The sequence below is a fragment of the Scyliorhinus canicula genome, chromosome 13, assembly GCF_902713615.1.
Source record: "Scyliorhinus canicula chromosome 13, sScyCan1.1, whole genome shotgun sequence".
Classification (NCBI taxonomy): Eukaryota; Metazoa; Chordata; class Chondrichthyes; order Carcharhiniformes; family Scyliorhinidae; genus Scyliorhinus; species Scyliorhinus canicula.
In genome coordinates, this window is record NC_052158.1 from 9,490,392 (window position 1) to 9,504,149 (window position 13,758).

General features: G+C 50.8%; 1 protein-coding gene across 1 annotated transcript in view; it reads left to right on the forward strand.

Moving 5' to 3' along the window:
* Positions 1-13,758, forward strand: part of LOC119975785 (tenascin-X-like) — a 221,067-nt gene that overhangs the window by 195,345 nt on the left and 11,964 nt on the right. The window contains exons 40-43 of the mRNA XM_038815633.1: positions 5,178-5,297; positions 9,004-9,147; positions 9,322-9,452; positions 12,522-12,654. Of these exons, the coding sequence (XP_038671561.1) occupies positions 5,178-5,297; positions 9,004-9,147; positions 9,322-9,452; positions 12,522-12,654 (528 nt within the window). The remainder of the gene's footprint in view (positions 1-5,177; positions 5,298-9,003; positions 9,148-9,321; positions 9,453-12,521; positions 12,655-13,758) is intronic.

Genomic DNA, 13,758 nt, shown 5'->3' on the forward strand with positions numbered 1-13,758 from the left:
AGTGCAGCTCTCCCTCAGTACTGACCCTCTGACAGTGCAGCACTCCCTCAGTACTGACCCTCTGACAGTGCAGCACTCCCTCAGTACTGACCCTCTGACAGTGCAGCACTCCCTCAGTACTGACCCTCTGACAGTGCAGCACTCCCTCAGTACTGACCCTTTGACAGTGCAGCACTCCCTCAGCACTGACCCCCTGACAGTGCAGCACTCCCTCAGTACTGACCCTCTGACAGTGCGGCACACCCACAGTACTGACCCTCTGACAGTGCAGCTCTCCCTCAGTACTGACCCTCTGACAGTGCGGCACTCCCTCAGTACTGACCCTCAGACAGTGCTGCACTCCCTCAGTACTGACCCTCTGACAGAGCGGCACTCCCTCAGTACTGACCCTCTGACAGTGCAGCATTCCCTCAGTACTGACCCTCTGACAGTGCAGCACTCCCTCAGTACTGACCCTCTGACAGTGCAGCACTCCCTCAGTACTGACCCTCTGACAGTGCGGCACTCCCTCAGTACTGACCCTCTGACAGTGCAGCTCTCCCTCAGTACTGACCCTCTGACAGTGCAGCACTCCCTCAGTACTGACCCTCTGACAGTGCCGCACTCCCTCAGTACTGACCCTCTGACAGTGCGGCACTCCCTCAGTACTGACCCTCTGACAGTGCAGCTCTCCCTCAGTACTGACCCTCTGACAGTGCAGCACTCCCTCAGTACTGACCCTCTGACAGTGCAGCACTCCCTCAGTACTGACCCTCTGACAGTGCAGCACTCCCTCAGTACTGACCCTCTGACAGTGCAGCACTCCCTCAGTACTGACCCTTTGACAGTGCAGCACTCCCTCAGCACTGACCCCCTGACAGTGCAGCACTCCCTCAGTACTGACCCTCTGACAGTGCGGCACACCCACAGTACTGACCCTCTGACAGTGCAGCTCTCCCTCAGTACTGACCCTCTGACAGTGCGGCACTCCCTCAGTACTGACCCTCAGACAGTGCTGCACTCCCTCAGTACTGACCCTCTGACAGTGCAGCACTCCCTCAGTACTGACCCTCTGACAGTGCGGCTCTCCCTCAGTACTGACCCTCTGACAGTGCGGCACTCCCTCAGTACTGACCCTCAGACAGTGCTGCACTCCCTCAGTACTGACCCTCTGACAGAGTGGCACTCCCTCAGTACTGACCCTCTGACAGTGCAGCACTCCCTCAGTACTGACCCTCTGACAGTGCAGCACCCTCACTACTGACCCTCTGACAGTGCAGCACCCCCTCAGTACTGACCCTCTGACAGTGCAGCACCCCCTCAGTACTGACCCCCTGACAGTGCAGCACCCACTCAGTACTGACCCTCTGACAGTGCAGCACTCCCTCAGTACTGACCCTCTGACAGTGCAGCACTCCCTCAGTACTGACCCTCTGACAGTGCAGCACTCCCTTAGTACTGACCCTCTGACAGTGCAGCACTCCCTCAGTACCGACCCTCTGACAGTGCAGCACCCCCTCAGCACTGACTCTCTGACAGTGCGGCACTCCCTCAATACTGACCCTCTGACAGGCCGGCACTCCCTCAGTACTGACCCTCTGACAGTGCGGCACTCCCTCAATGCTGACCCTCTTACAGTGCGGCACTCCCTCAGCACTGACCCCCTGACAGTGCAGCACTCCCTCAGTACTGACCCTCTGACAATGCGGCACTCCCTCAGTACTGACCCTCTGACAGTGCAGCACTTCCTCAGCACTGACTCTCTGACAGTGCAGCACTCCCTCAGCACTGACTCTCTGACAGTGCAGCACTCCCTCAGTACTGACCCTCTGACAGTGCAGCGCTCCCTCAGTACTGACCCTCTGACAGTGCGGCACTCCCTCAGTACTGACCCTCTGACAGTGCGGCACTCCCTCAGTACTGACCCTCTGACAGTGCAGCACTCCCTCAGTACTGACCCTCTGACAGTGCAGCACTCCCTCAGTACCGACCCTCTGACAGTGCAGCACTCCCTCAGTATTGACCCTCTGACAGTGCAGCACTCCCTCAGTACTGACCCTCTGACAGTGCAGCGCTCCCTCAGTACTGACCCTCTGACAGTGCAGCACTCCCTCAGCACTAACCCTCTGACAGTGCGGCACTCCCTCAGTACTGACCCTCTGACAGTGCAGCACTCCCTCAGTACTGACCCTCTGACAGTGCAGCACTCCCTCAGTACTGACCCTCTGACAGTGCAGCACTCCCTCAGCACTGACTCTCTGACAGTGCAGCACTCCCTCAGTACTGACCCTCTGACAGTGCGGCACTCCCTCAGTACTGACCCTCTGACAGTGCAGCACTCCCTCAGCACTGACTCTCTGACAGTGCAGCACTCCCTCAGCACTGACTCTCTGACAGTGCAGCACTCCCTCAGCACTGACTCTCTGACAGTGCAGCACTCCCTCAGTACTGACCCTCTGACATTGGGAAGATATATCCCAGTGAAAGATAAACTATGAGGATAAAATAGCAAGTAATGTAAAAATGGACAGCAAGAGCTTATTTAAATGTTAAAAACGGAAGCGAGAAACAAAAGTCAACATCGGCTCCTTAGAGACTGAGACTGGGAAAATAATAGTGGGGAGCCAGGAAATAGCACAGGAATTAAACAAGTGCTTTCTGTCAGTCTTCACTGTTAATATTCCAAAGATGTAAAATAATAAAGAGGCAGAAGTGGAGAGGAAATATGTACAATAACAAAAATGAGGGGAAAAGTACTCAGGAAACTAATCGGCCTAAAGACCGTTATGTCCCCTGCACCTGATGGGTTGCATCCCAGGATATTAAAGGGAATGATTAGAGAGATAATGGATGCACAGGTAGTGATCTTCCAAGAATCCTTAAATGAGATAGTAACAAGCAGGATAGATGAAGGGGAACCAGTAGATGTAATTTACTTTGATTTCAAAAAGTGCATTCAATAAGATACAACATATGATACCATAGAAGGTACCATACGTTGTCCAATGGGGTTCCTCAGGGATCAGTGTTGGGGCCCTTGCTGTTTGTGGTTTATATATAGATTTCGACATGATTCTCTTACTGATTAAAAATCAGTTGATCAATAATGATACAAAAATTGGTGAGGATATAGATGGGCAGGTCAGATGGGCTGAACAGTGGCAAATGGAGTTCAATCCAGATAAGGGGCTGGTTTAGCACACTGGGCTAAATTGCTGGCTTTGAAAGCAGACCAAGGCAGGCCAGCAGCACGGTTCAATTCCTGTACCAGCCTCTCTGAACAGGCGCCGGAATGTGGCGACTAGGGGCTTTCCACAGTAACTTCATTTGAAGCCTACTTGTGACAATAAACGATTTTCATTTAATTTCAAGTGTGAGGTGATGGACTTGGGCAGAACAAACAAGACACGAGAATACAGGATAAATAGCAGGACCCTGGGAAGCAGCGAGGATCAGAGGGCCCTTGGTGTGCATGTTCACCGGTTCCTTTAGGTAGCAGGGCAGGTGATACAGTGGCCAATAAGACATGTTTTACTTTTATTAGCCGAGTCAGAGGGTTTAATGGCAGGGAGGTTATGCTGAAACTGGATAAAACATTGGCCAGCTCTCAGAGTATTGTGTGCAGTTCTGGAATCCACATTGCAGAAGGGATGTGATCGCACTGGAAAGGGTGCAGAGGAGATTTACCAGCCTGTTCCCTGGGCTGGAGAGTTTTAGCTATGAAGAGAGATTGGATAGACTGGGGTTGTTTTCCTTGGAATAGAGGGGACTGAGGGGGAACATGATTGAGATATATAAAATGACGAGGGGCATAGATAGAGTAGACAGGAAGAAACGTTTCCCCATGGTGGAGGGGTCAATGACCAGGGGGCAGAGATTTAAGGTGAGGGGCAGGAGGTTTGGAGGGGATTTGAGGGAAATCTTTTTCACCCAGAGGGTGGTGCGAGCCTGGAACTCACTGCCTGAAAGGGTGGTGGAGGCAGAGAGACCAATATGACATTTAAGGAGTATTTAGACGTACAGCTCTGGCACCAAGTCACACAAGGCTATGGGCCAAGTCCTGGAAAATGGGTTTCGAATAGTTTGGTGTTTATGACGGGCACAGACGTGATGGGTTGGAGGACCCCTTCTGTGGTGTAGACCTCTATGACTCTCAGAGGCTATTTAATAAGATAAGAGGCCATGGTGTTGGGGCTAGTATATCAGCATGGATAGAGGATTGTCTAACTGGTGAGACAGAGAATTGGAATAAGCATGTTCAGAATGGCAACCGATATCTAGTTGAGTTCCACACGGATCTGTTCTGGGGCCACAATTATTTACAGCACATGTTAATGGATAAGGGCAGTGAAGGCACTATTGCCAAGTTTGCGGATGACACAAAAATGGGTGGAAATGCAAACGGTGAGGGTGATCTAAAAGTCTACAGAGATATTTGAGCAGGTTCAGCTCAGTTGGCTAGACAGCTGGTTCATGATGGAGAACGAGTGCGGGTTCAATCCACATACCGGCTGGGGTTATTCATGCAGGCTCCACCTTCTCACCCTTACCCCTGACCTGCGGTGTGGTGACCATCAGGTTAAATCACCACCAGTCAGCGCCCCCCCTCAAAGGGGTAAGCAGCCCCTGGTCATCTGGGACTATGGAGACTAGACTTTACAGAGGGATATAGACAGGTTAAGTGAGTGGGCAAAAACTTGGGAGATGGAATATAACGCAGGAGAATGTAAAGTTATGCACTTTGGTAAGAAGAATAAAGAAGCTGAATATTATTGAAATGGAGAAAGACGGCAGAAAGCTGCAGCTCAGAGGGATCTGGGGGGTGTGCTCATGCATAAATCACAAAGAGCTGGAATGAAAGATCCACAGGTAATTGGGAAAGTAAATGGAATGTTGGTCATTATTTCAAAGGGAATGGAAGTGAAAATAGGGAAGTTTTGCTAAAACTGTACAAGGCCTAGTTAGACCACACTTGGAATACTGTGAACAGTTTGGGTCCCCTTATCTAAGGAAGGATACAGTGGCATGTAAAATGGGACTGTTTCATCAATGTTAATATATAAATGAGACGGTAAGTTGCAGAGTTTTGATGGCGTGGCTGAAGGCAATTCTGAAAGTTCATAGGTTAAGACGCAACTGAGTAAAGAGAAGATCTGACTGTCCGGTCAAATAATGTCGACATTGTGCTGTTTGTTCAGCCCCAGATGCACCAACTGATCTGAAAGCTGTTAACGTCTCGGAGACTATGGCCCTCCTCACGTGGAGACCAGCAATTGCATCGGTTGATCACTACGTCATCACTTACAGAGGACCAACTGGTGAGTGGGTCAGGATAGCGAGTGCTGCTTCATCTAATAGGGGCAAAATCTTTATATATCCTCAATCACAACACACAGCATCAGGCTCTCCGAATAACCCGAATCACAACACACAGCATCAAGCTCTCCGAATATCCCGAATCACAACACACAGCATCAAGCTCTCCGAATATCCCGAATCCCAACGCCGAGACACAGACTCTCCGAATATCCCAACACCAAGACACCGACTCTCCGAATATCCCGAATCCCAACACCGAGACACCGACTCTCTGAATATCCCGAATCCCAACACCGAGACACCGACTCTCTGAATATCCCGAATCCCAACACCGAGACACCGACTCTCCGAATATCCCGAATCCCAACACTGAGACACAGACTCTCTGAATATTCCCAATCCCAACACCGAGACACCGACTCTCCGAATATCCCCAATCCCAACACCGAGACACTGACTCTCCGAATATCCCCAATCCCAACACCGAGACACCGACTCTCCGAATATCCCGAATCCCAACACCGAGACACCGACTCTCCGAATATCCCCAATCCCAACACCGAGACACCGACTCTCCGAATATCCCCAATCCCAACACCGAGACACCGACTCTCCGAATATCCCCAATCCCAACACCGAGACACTGACTCTCCGAATATCCCGAATCCCAACACCGAGACACCGACTCTCCGAATATCCCCAATCCCAACACCGAGACACTGACTCTCCGAATATCCCCAATCCCAACACCGAGACACCGACTCTCCGAATATCCCGAATCCCAACACCGAGACACAAACTCTCCGAATATCCCCAATCCCAACACCGAGACACCGACTCTCCGAATATCCCCAATCCCAACACCGAGACACCGACTCTCCGAATATCCCAACACCGAGACACAGACTCTCCAAATATCCCGAATCCCAACACCGAGACACCGACTCTCCGAATATCCCCAATCCCAACACCGAGACACCGACTCTCCGAATATCCCGAATCCCAACACCGAGACACCGACTCTCCGAATATCCCAAATCCCAACACCGAGACACCGACTCTCCAAATATCCCAAATCCCAACACCGAGACACAAACTCTCTGAATATCCCGAATCCCAACACCGAGACACCGACTCTCCGAATATCCCGAATCCCAACACCGAGACACCGACTCTCCGAATATCCCGAATCCCAACACCGAGACACCGACTCTCCGAATATCCCGAATCCCAACACCGAGACACCGACTCTCCGAATATCCCAAATCCCAACACAGAGCCTCAAACTCTCCGAATATCCCAATGCCAACACAGAGCCTCAAACTCTCCGAATATTCCCAATCCCAACACAGAGCCTCAAACTCTCCGAATATCCCAATGCCAACACAAAGCCTTAAACTCTCCGAATATTCCCAATCCCAACACAGAGCCTCAAACTCTCCGAATATTCCCAATCCCAACACAGAGCCTCAAACTCTCTGAATATTCCCAATCACAACACAGAGCCCCAAACTGTCCGAATATTCCCAATCCCAACACAGAGCCTCAAACTCTCCGAATATCCCCAATCCCAACACAGAGCCTCAAACTCTCCGAATATTCCCAATCACAACACAGAGCCTCAAACTCTCCGAATATCCCCAATCCTAACACAGAGCCTCAAACCCTCAGAATATTCCCAATCCCAACACAGACACACAAACTCTGAATATTCCCAAATCCCAATCCCAACACACAAACTCTCCGAATATTCCCAATCCCAACACAGAGCCTCAAACTCTCTGAATATTCCCAATCCCAACACAGAGCCTCAAACTCTCAGAATATTCCCAATCCCAACACAGACACACAAACTCTCTGAATATTCCCAAATCCCAATCCCAACACACAAACTCTCCGAATATTCCCAATCCCAACACAGAGCCTCAAACTCTCAGAATATTCCCAATCCCAACACAGACACACAACCTCTCTGAATATTCCCAAATCCCAATCCCAACACACAAACTCTCCGAATATTCCCAATCCCAACACAGAGCCTCAAACTCTCAGAATATTCCCAATCCCAACACAGACACACAAACTCTCTGAATATTCCATAATCCCAATCCCAACACACAAACTCTCTGAATATTCCCAATCCCAACACAGAGCCTCAAAATCTCAGAATATTCCCAATCCCAACACAGGCACACAACCTCTCTGAATATTCCCAATCCCAATCCCAACACACAACCTCTCTGAATATTCCCAATCCCAACACAGAGCCTCAAACTCTCAGAATATTCCCAATCCCAACACAGACACAAAACCTCTCTGAATATTCCCAAATCCCAATCCCAACACACAAACTCTCCGAATATTCCCAATCCCAACACAGAGCCTCAAACTCTCTGAATATTCCCAAATCCCAATCCCAACACACAAACTCTCTGAATATTCCCAATCCCAACACAGAGCCTCAAACTCTCTGAATATTCCCAATCCCAACACCGAGACAAAGACTCTCTGAATATCCCCAATCCCAACACAGAGCTTCAAACTCTCCGAATATTCCCAATCCCAACACAGAGCTTCAAACTCCGAATACTCCCAATCCCAACAAAGCACCTCAAAGTCTCTGAATATTCCCAATCCCAACACAGAGCCTCAAACTCTCTGAATATTCCTAATCCCAACACCGAGACACAAACTCTCCGAATATCCCAATCCCAACACAGAGCCTCAAACTCTCCGAATATCCCCAATCCCAACACAGTACCTCAAACTCCCCGAATATTCCCAATCACAACACAGAACCTCAAACTCCCCGAATATTCCCAATCCCAATACTGATACGCTAGCAGTCATGGGTCTGGAAGGTTTACTTTCTGCTATTTTACTGTCTGCCCCTGTCAGCATCTTCTTCAGTCCTTAACCTTCCCATTAACACTCTCTTTGTCCTGTGCCCATGACATCTTTGTCTAATCTCTCCCAGCTCCCACCTGTCCCTGACCTTCTATTTTGCTCCGCCCCCTCAAACAATCTGAACTCCATCACGTCACCCTCTCTTTAACTCTGCAGAAAAGTCAGATGTACTTGAAACCAGACTCTCCAGAACATTCTCCTATAATAATTCCAGGAGACACTGGACTTAAATTTACATGCCATCCGGTGGTTGTGTTTCCTGTTTCCTTTGGGGGATTGGCGGGGGTGGGGGGGGGGGGGGGGGGGGAGTGGTTTAGGGGTGAGGGGAGAATGTCGCACTTAAAATAAGGCCCTGTCTGCCCACACCAAGCTGTCTCCCATAATACAGGGTTTGGCTCAGGAGCCACCAGCTCACAGGTCATATTAAAATGAATAGTCACCTCACTGCCCTTCGTTCGAACCTACCCAAACGTCCTGGCCCAAGACCCCAGACTTACCTGCTCAGGGGATCCAGCTCGGCCAACCTGGAGGTGGCTTTCTTCCCCAGTGAGGGCCGGAAGTGCTTTTTGGTTGTAGGACTAGGGGCAGCATGGAGCACGTCAGCTCCATGCCAATGTATTAATTTGTGAGGGGGGAGGTATGGGGTGGGCTGGGGCTGCTATCTATCCCTCACCCCGGCCCCCGTATTATTCAGCCCACTGTGCATGCAGAAGGAATTAACCAACTTTTCCTTTGATCTAGGAATGCTAACAAGCTCTGAATATTTTAATTCCCAATTTTCCCTATTGTTTCTCCCAGTTTCCACGATGAGCAGGAATGTCCCAGGTAACAGTGCGGAACTGCAGCTGACAGGTCTCAGTATGAACACGGAGTACACAGCGGAGATCTACAGTGTCAAGGGAGATGGGAAGAGTTTGAGGATCAGTACCACCTTTGTCACTGGTGGGTATAATTGAGTGAGCTCTGCAGGAAGTGCTGGCCGCATGACAGAGAGCAGGCCCTCGTTCCACATCCTCTTATATACTTTGCAAAGCTTCCTTGAGCAGCTCTGTGAAACCCTTTGAGTCGCCCTGAGCTAGGGCGAGGTTCTAACTCTGTCACCCCTTCTCTCTCCAGAATCTGACTTGCCCAGAGACCTGATGGTGGGCGACATCTCGTTGACTGAAGCCTTGGTCTCGTGGAAGAGCCCGAGGGCTCCAGTCACCGGATACCTCCTCCTGTATGGGACTGAAGGGGGCGAGACTCAGGTAACCGACAGGAGACCCCCGGCAGGGAAATTGACCCATTCCGCTCCGAGGAGAGGGTTTCCTGATGATGATGTAGGCTGGAATTCTCCCGCCATTGGAATTCTCTTCCAATCCCAGCTGGGTTTACTGCCAGAGGGTTTCCCGGTGGCATGGAGCGGCTTCAATGGGAAATCCCATTGACAAGACATTGTCTTTTAATAGTGAGGAGGACAAACACAAGTATAAATTCAACAATCTTTATTAAATACACAATTAACCCATAAATAAAACCAATATATAATACCAGAAACACCCAGGATTCGGTTATACTATCCGCAAAGATGGCTTGATTGAACCATGGGTCCGATTCTTCAGTCCCCCTGGTCCATCGTCGCGAAGGTGGCAGCTTCTTCCTTCCTTCTCCGATGTCTCCATTACCTCTGTCTGGAGCCTTTGCTGCTGATGTTTCTGTTTTTATCCCCCCCCCCCACCTTCGTGCCCTTTTGCCATTTCCTCTGGCTTTTTGCCAGTGATGGCTCGGGGCGGGTGTCTCAGCAGCCAATGGTCTGGTTGATGACCAGTTGACTGGACACCAGAGCCTGCTCCAGGTGTCCATCCCTGGTGGTGTTGATCTGCACATAACCTGTTCCCATTTAAGATAACGGCAGAAACTCTGAGTGTCTGAGAGTCTGGCTCAATCTAGGCTGCGGACAATAGACCGGTGCATATCAATAGGGTGCGATGATCTCCTGATGGCCGATTGACAGGTGTGTTCCAGACATGTTCTGGCAGTTTGTCGGTTGTGTATTTGACTTTGGACAAGAGCAGCACTGTAGCATTGTGGATAGCACAATTGATTCACAGCTCCAGGGTCCCAGGTTCGATTCCGGCTTGGGTCACTGTCTGTGCGTGGGTTTCCTCCCGGTGCTCCATTATTACATAGAATTTACAGTTCAGAAGGAGGCCATTCGGCCCATCGAGTCTGCACCGGCTCTTGGAAAGATCACCCTACCCAAGATCAACACCCTATCCCCATAACCCAGTAACCCCACCCAACACTAAGGGCAATTTTGGACACTAAGGGCAATTTATCATGGCCAATCCACCTAACCTGCACATCTTTGGACTGTGGGAGGAAACCGGAGCACCCGGAGGAAACCCACGCGCACACGGGGAGGATGTGCAGACTCCGCACAGACAGTGACCCAAGCCGGAATCGAACCTGGGACCCTGGAGCTGTGAAGCCATTGTGCTATCCACAATGCTACCGTGCTGCCCCAGTTTCCTCCCATAGTCCAAAGATGTGCAGGTTAGGTGGATTGGCCATGATAAATTGCCCTCAGTGTCCAGAATTGCCCTTAGTGTTGGGTGGGGTTACTGGGTTATGGGGATAGGGTGGAGGTGCTCTTTCCAGGAGCCGGTGCAGACTCGATGGGCCGAATGGCCTCCTTCTCCACTGTAAATTCTATGAAACAAGTCTGAATTCCCAGAGCCTGCCTGACTGCAGTACGATTTAAAGTGTCCAATTCTTTAATTTAAAATATTTAATTTAATCGGGCTCAAAACTAGGCTGTCAGGTTACCTCACTATCATTAAACCACTACAATGCAGAAGGAGGTCGTTCGGCCTATCGAACCTGCACTGACGCTCTGAAAGACAATCTACCTAGGCCACACTCCCTTCCTATCCCCGTAACCCCACGCATTGACCATGGCCAATCCACCTAACCTGCACATCTTTGGGCACCATTTTAGCCTAATCAGTACAATCTAACCTGCACATCTTTGGGCACCATTTTAGCCTAATCAATACAATCTAACCTGTACATCTTTGTAATGTGGGAGGAAACCGGAGCACCCGGAGGAACCCACACAGACACAGAAAGAAAGCGCAAACTTTACAGACAGCCAAGGGTGAATCAAACCCGGGTCCCCAGTGCTGTGAGGCTTTCTGCTAATCTCGTTATAAAGGCAGCCACATCTGATCCTGCCTTTTGTAGGCAGGTTTCTCCCTGTCCCTGGGCATATCACATCCTATTATGCCTCATTACTACTGTTACTGGGAAAATCTGCAAATCAGTGACAACCTCATTTTCCTCTTTGACAAATTTTCAGTCATTGGAAGTAATGTCTCCTGAAGTGGCTCGGTGTCAATTTATTTTCCTGATGTACCTCCCTGTGAGGTGTCATGGGATATTTTACTGTGTTGAAGAGTGTTATATAAATAGAAGTTATTGGTGTTGTTGAGGGAACCTTCCAAATACAAGCAGGCGGAGTCCAATTGGTCAGTCAGGCCTGGCTTGTCCAGACATTCCCTTAAGGAATGAACCAAGGAATGGCTGTTCCCTCGGCCTTTGTTTAGTTACAAGAGGTGGCCATCTTCCTTCAATCTTGCGAGCCTTTTTTTTAAACCATATTTTATGAAAGATTGAACAGATAACGCACAATCTAAACTGCAACACAACACTGAAAATGGTTCAAACATGGCACATTTGAAGTGCTAAGAACGCAGAAGATCGGAGAAAAACAAGCAACGATAGCTACATCAAACCCCCCTCCCAATAACCCCCTAGTCTCACAACCAAACCCTACCTCCCCGTCCGAACAGTTGATGGGAATGAACTCTTTGACGTATGAGATAAATGGCAGCCACCTCGGGGAGAATTCCTCCACCAATCCCCGAACGGTGTACTTGACCTTTTCCAGGTATAAAAAGTCCATCAGGTCACCCTGAGCTGTCCTGATGAGTGCAACACGATAAACTTTGATGGCATGTATATTTTATCAGCAATACTCTAAGTTTATTAAAGTATTTGATGGGGGGAAAAGAGAGAGAAACAATTTCCTTTGGTGGGGAGTCCAGAATAAGGCGACAGAATGTTAAAATTGAAACCAGGCCGAGCAGGAGAAACATCGGGAAGAATTTCCTCACACAAATGGGTGTGGAAATGATTACTCTCTTCCCTCAAAGTGTCTCATCGTTTTCCTGTGATAATGCGGGGGGGGGATGTAAAATATGTAAATTACACTTTTTTTCTCTCCTCACTCTCTCACCCCATCTCTCGACCTTCCCCCGCCCTCCTCCCGACAGCGAGTGAAGTTGGACTCCACGGTGACAAGCCACAGACTGCATCAGCTTCTCCCGAGCACCAGGTACACGGTCAGACTACACGCCTTGCGGGAAGGTGGGCGGACGGCTGCCATCACTACGTACTTCAGCACAGGTACGTGTTTGTGCATTTAGCATTCCTGGAGGACCCACCACCTCCCCCATAGCTCCACACGCCAACAACAACAAAAAGCTCAAGGACACGGGCATTACTGATATTTGATATTTCCAAACATGTGAATTAGGATCAGGAGGGGGCCACTCGGCGTCTCGAGCCTGCATGGCCATTCAATACGATCACGACTGACCTGATTGTAACCTCAACCTCACTTTCCTGCTGACCTCCCGATAACCTTTCAACCCCCTCCCCCCCACTTTGTTAATCAAAAGTCTAAAATATTCACAGATTCTGCTTCCACTGCCTTTTGAGGCAGAGAGTTCCAGAGACTTGTAACCCTCTGAGAGAAAACATTTCTCCTCATCACTATCTTAAATGGCAACTCCTTGGGCGGGATTCTCCGATCCCTTGCCGGGGTCGGTGAATCCCCGGGGGGGTTTGAATCCCGCCCCACCCCTCCGACGCCGGCTGCCGTATTCTCCGGTACCGGTTTTCAGGCGGGGGCAGAGATCACGCCACGCCGGTCAGGGACCGTTGGCAGTGGCCCCCTGGCAATTCTCTGGGCCCCGATGGGTCGAGCAGCCGTCTGTTTTCGGGCAATCCCGCCGGCGTGAAATGGACACGGTCCCACACGGCGGGACCTGGCTGGTAGGCCGGCTGGTACGGTCCTCGGGGGGGGGGGTGGGGGGGGGGGGGGGTCAGGGGGGGGATGTGGGGGGGGGGGTGGGGGGGGGGGGGAATCCGGCTCCGGGGAGGGGCCCCCATGTTGGCCTGGCCCGTGATCGGGGCCTACCGATCTGCGACCGGGCCTGTGCCGTGGGGGCACTCCTTCCTTCCGCACCGGCCTCTGTAAGGCTCCACCATGGCCGGCACGGAGAAGGCACCCCCCCCCCCCCCCCCCTGCACATTCGCCAGGACACGCCTGCCCTTTGCCGCCAATTGGTGCGGTGCCAACCCCTCCGGCGCCGGCCTAGCCCCCCCCCCCCCGTAGTGCGGAGAATTCCGCAACTTCCGGGTGGTTCGCGCCGTTCTCGGCGCTGGCGTAAGGCCATCCCGCCGACTGCGGGAGAATCCCGCCCCTTGTTTTTAACCAGTGACCCC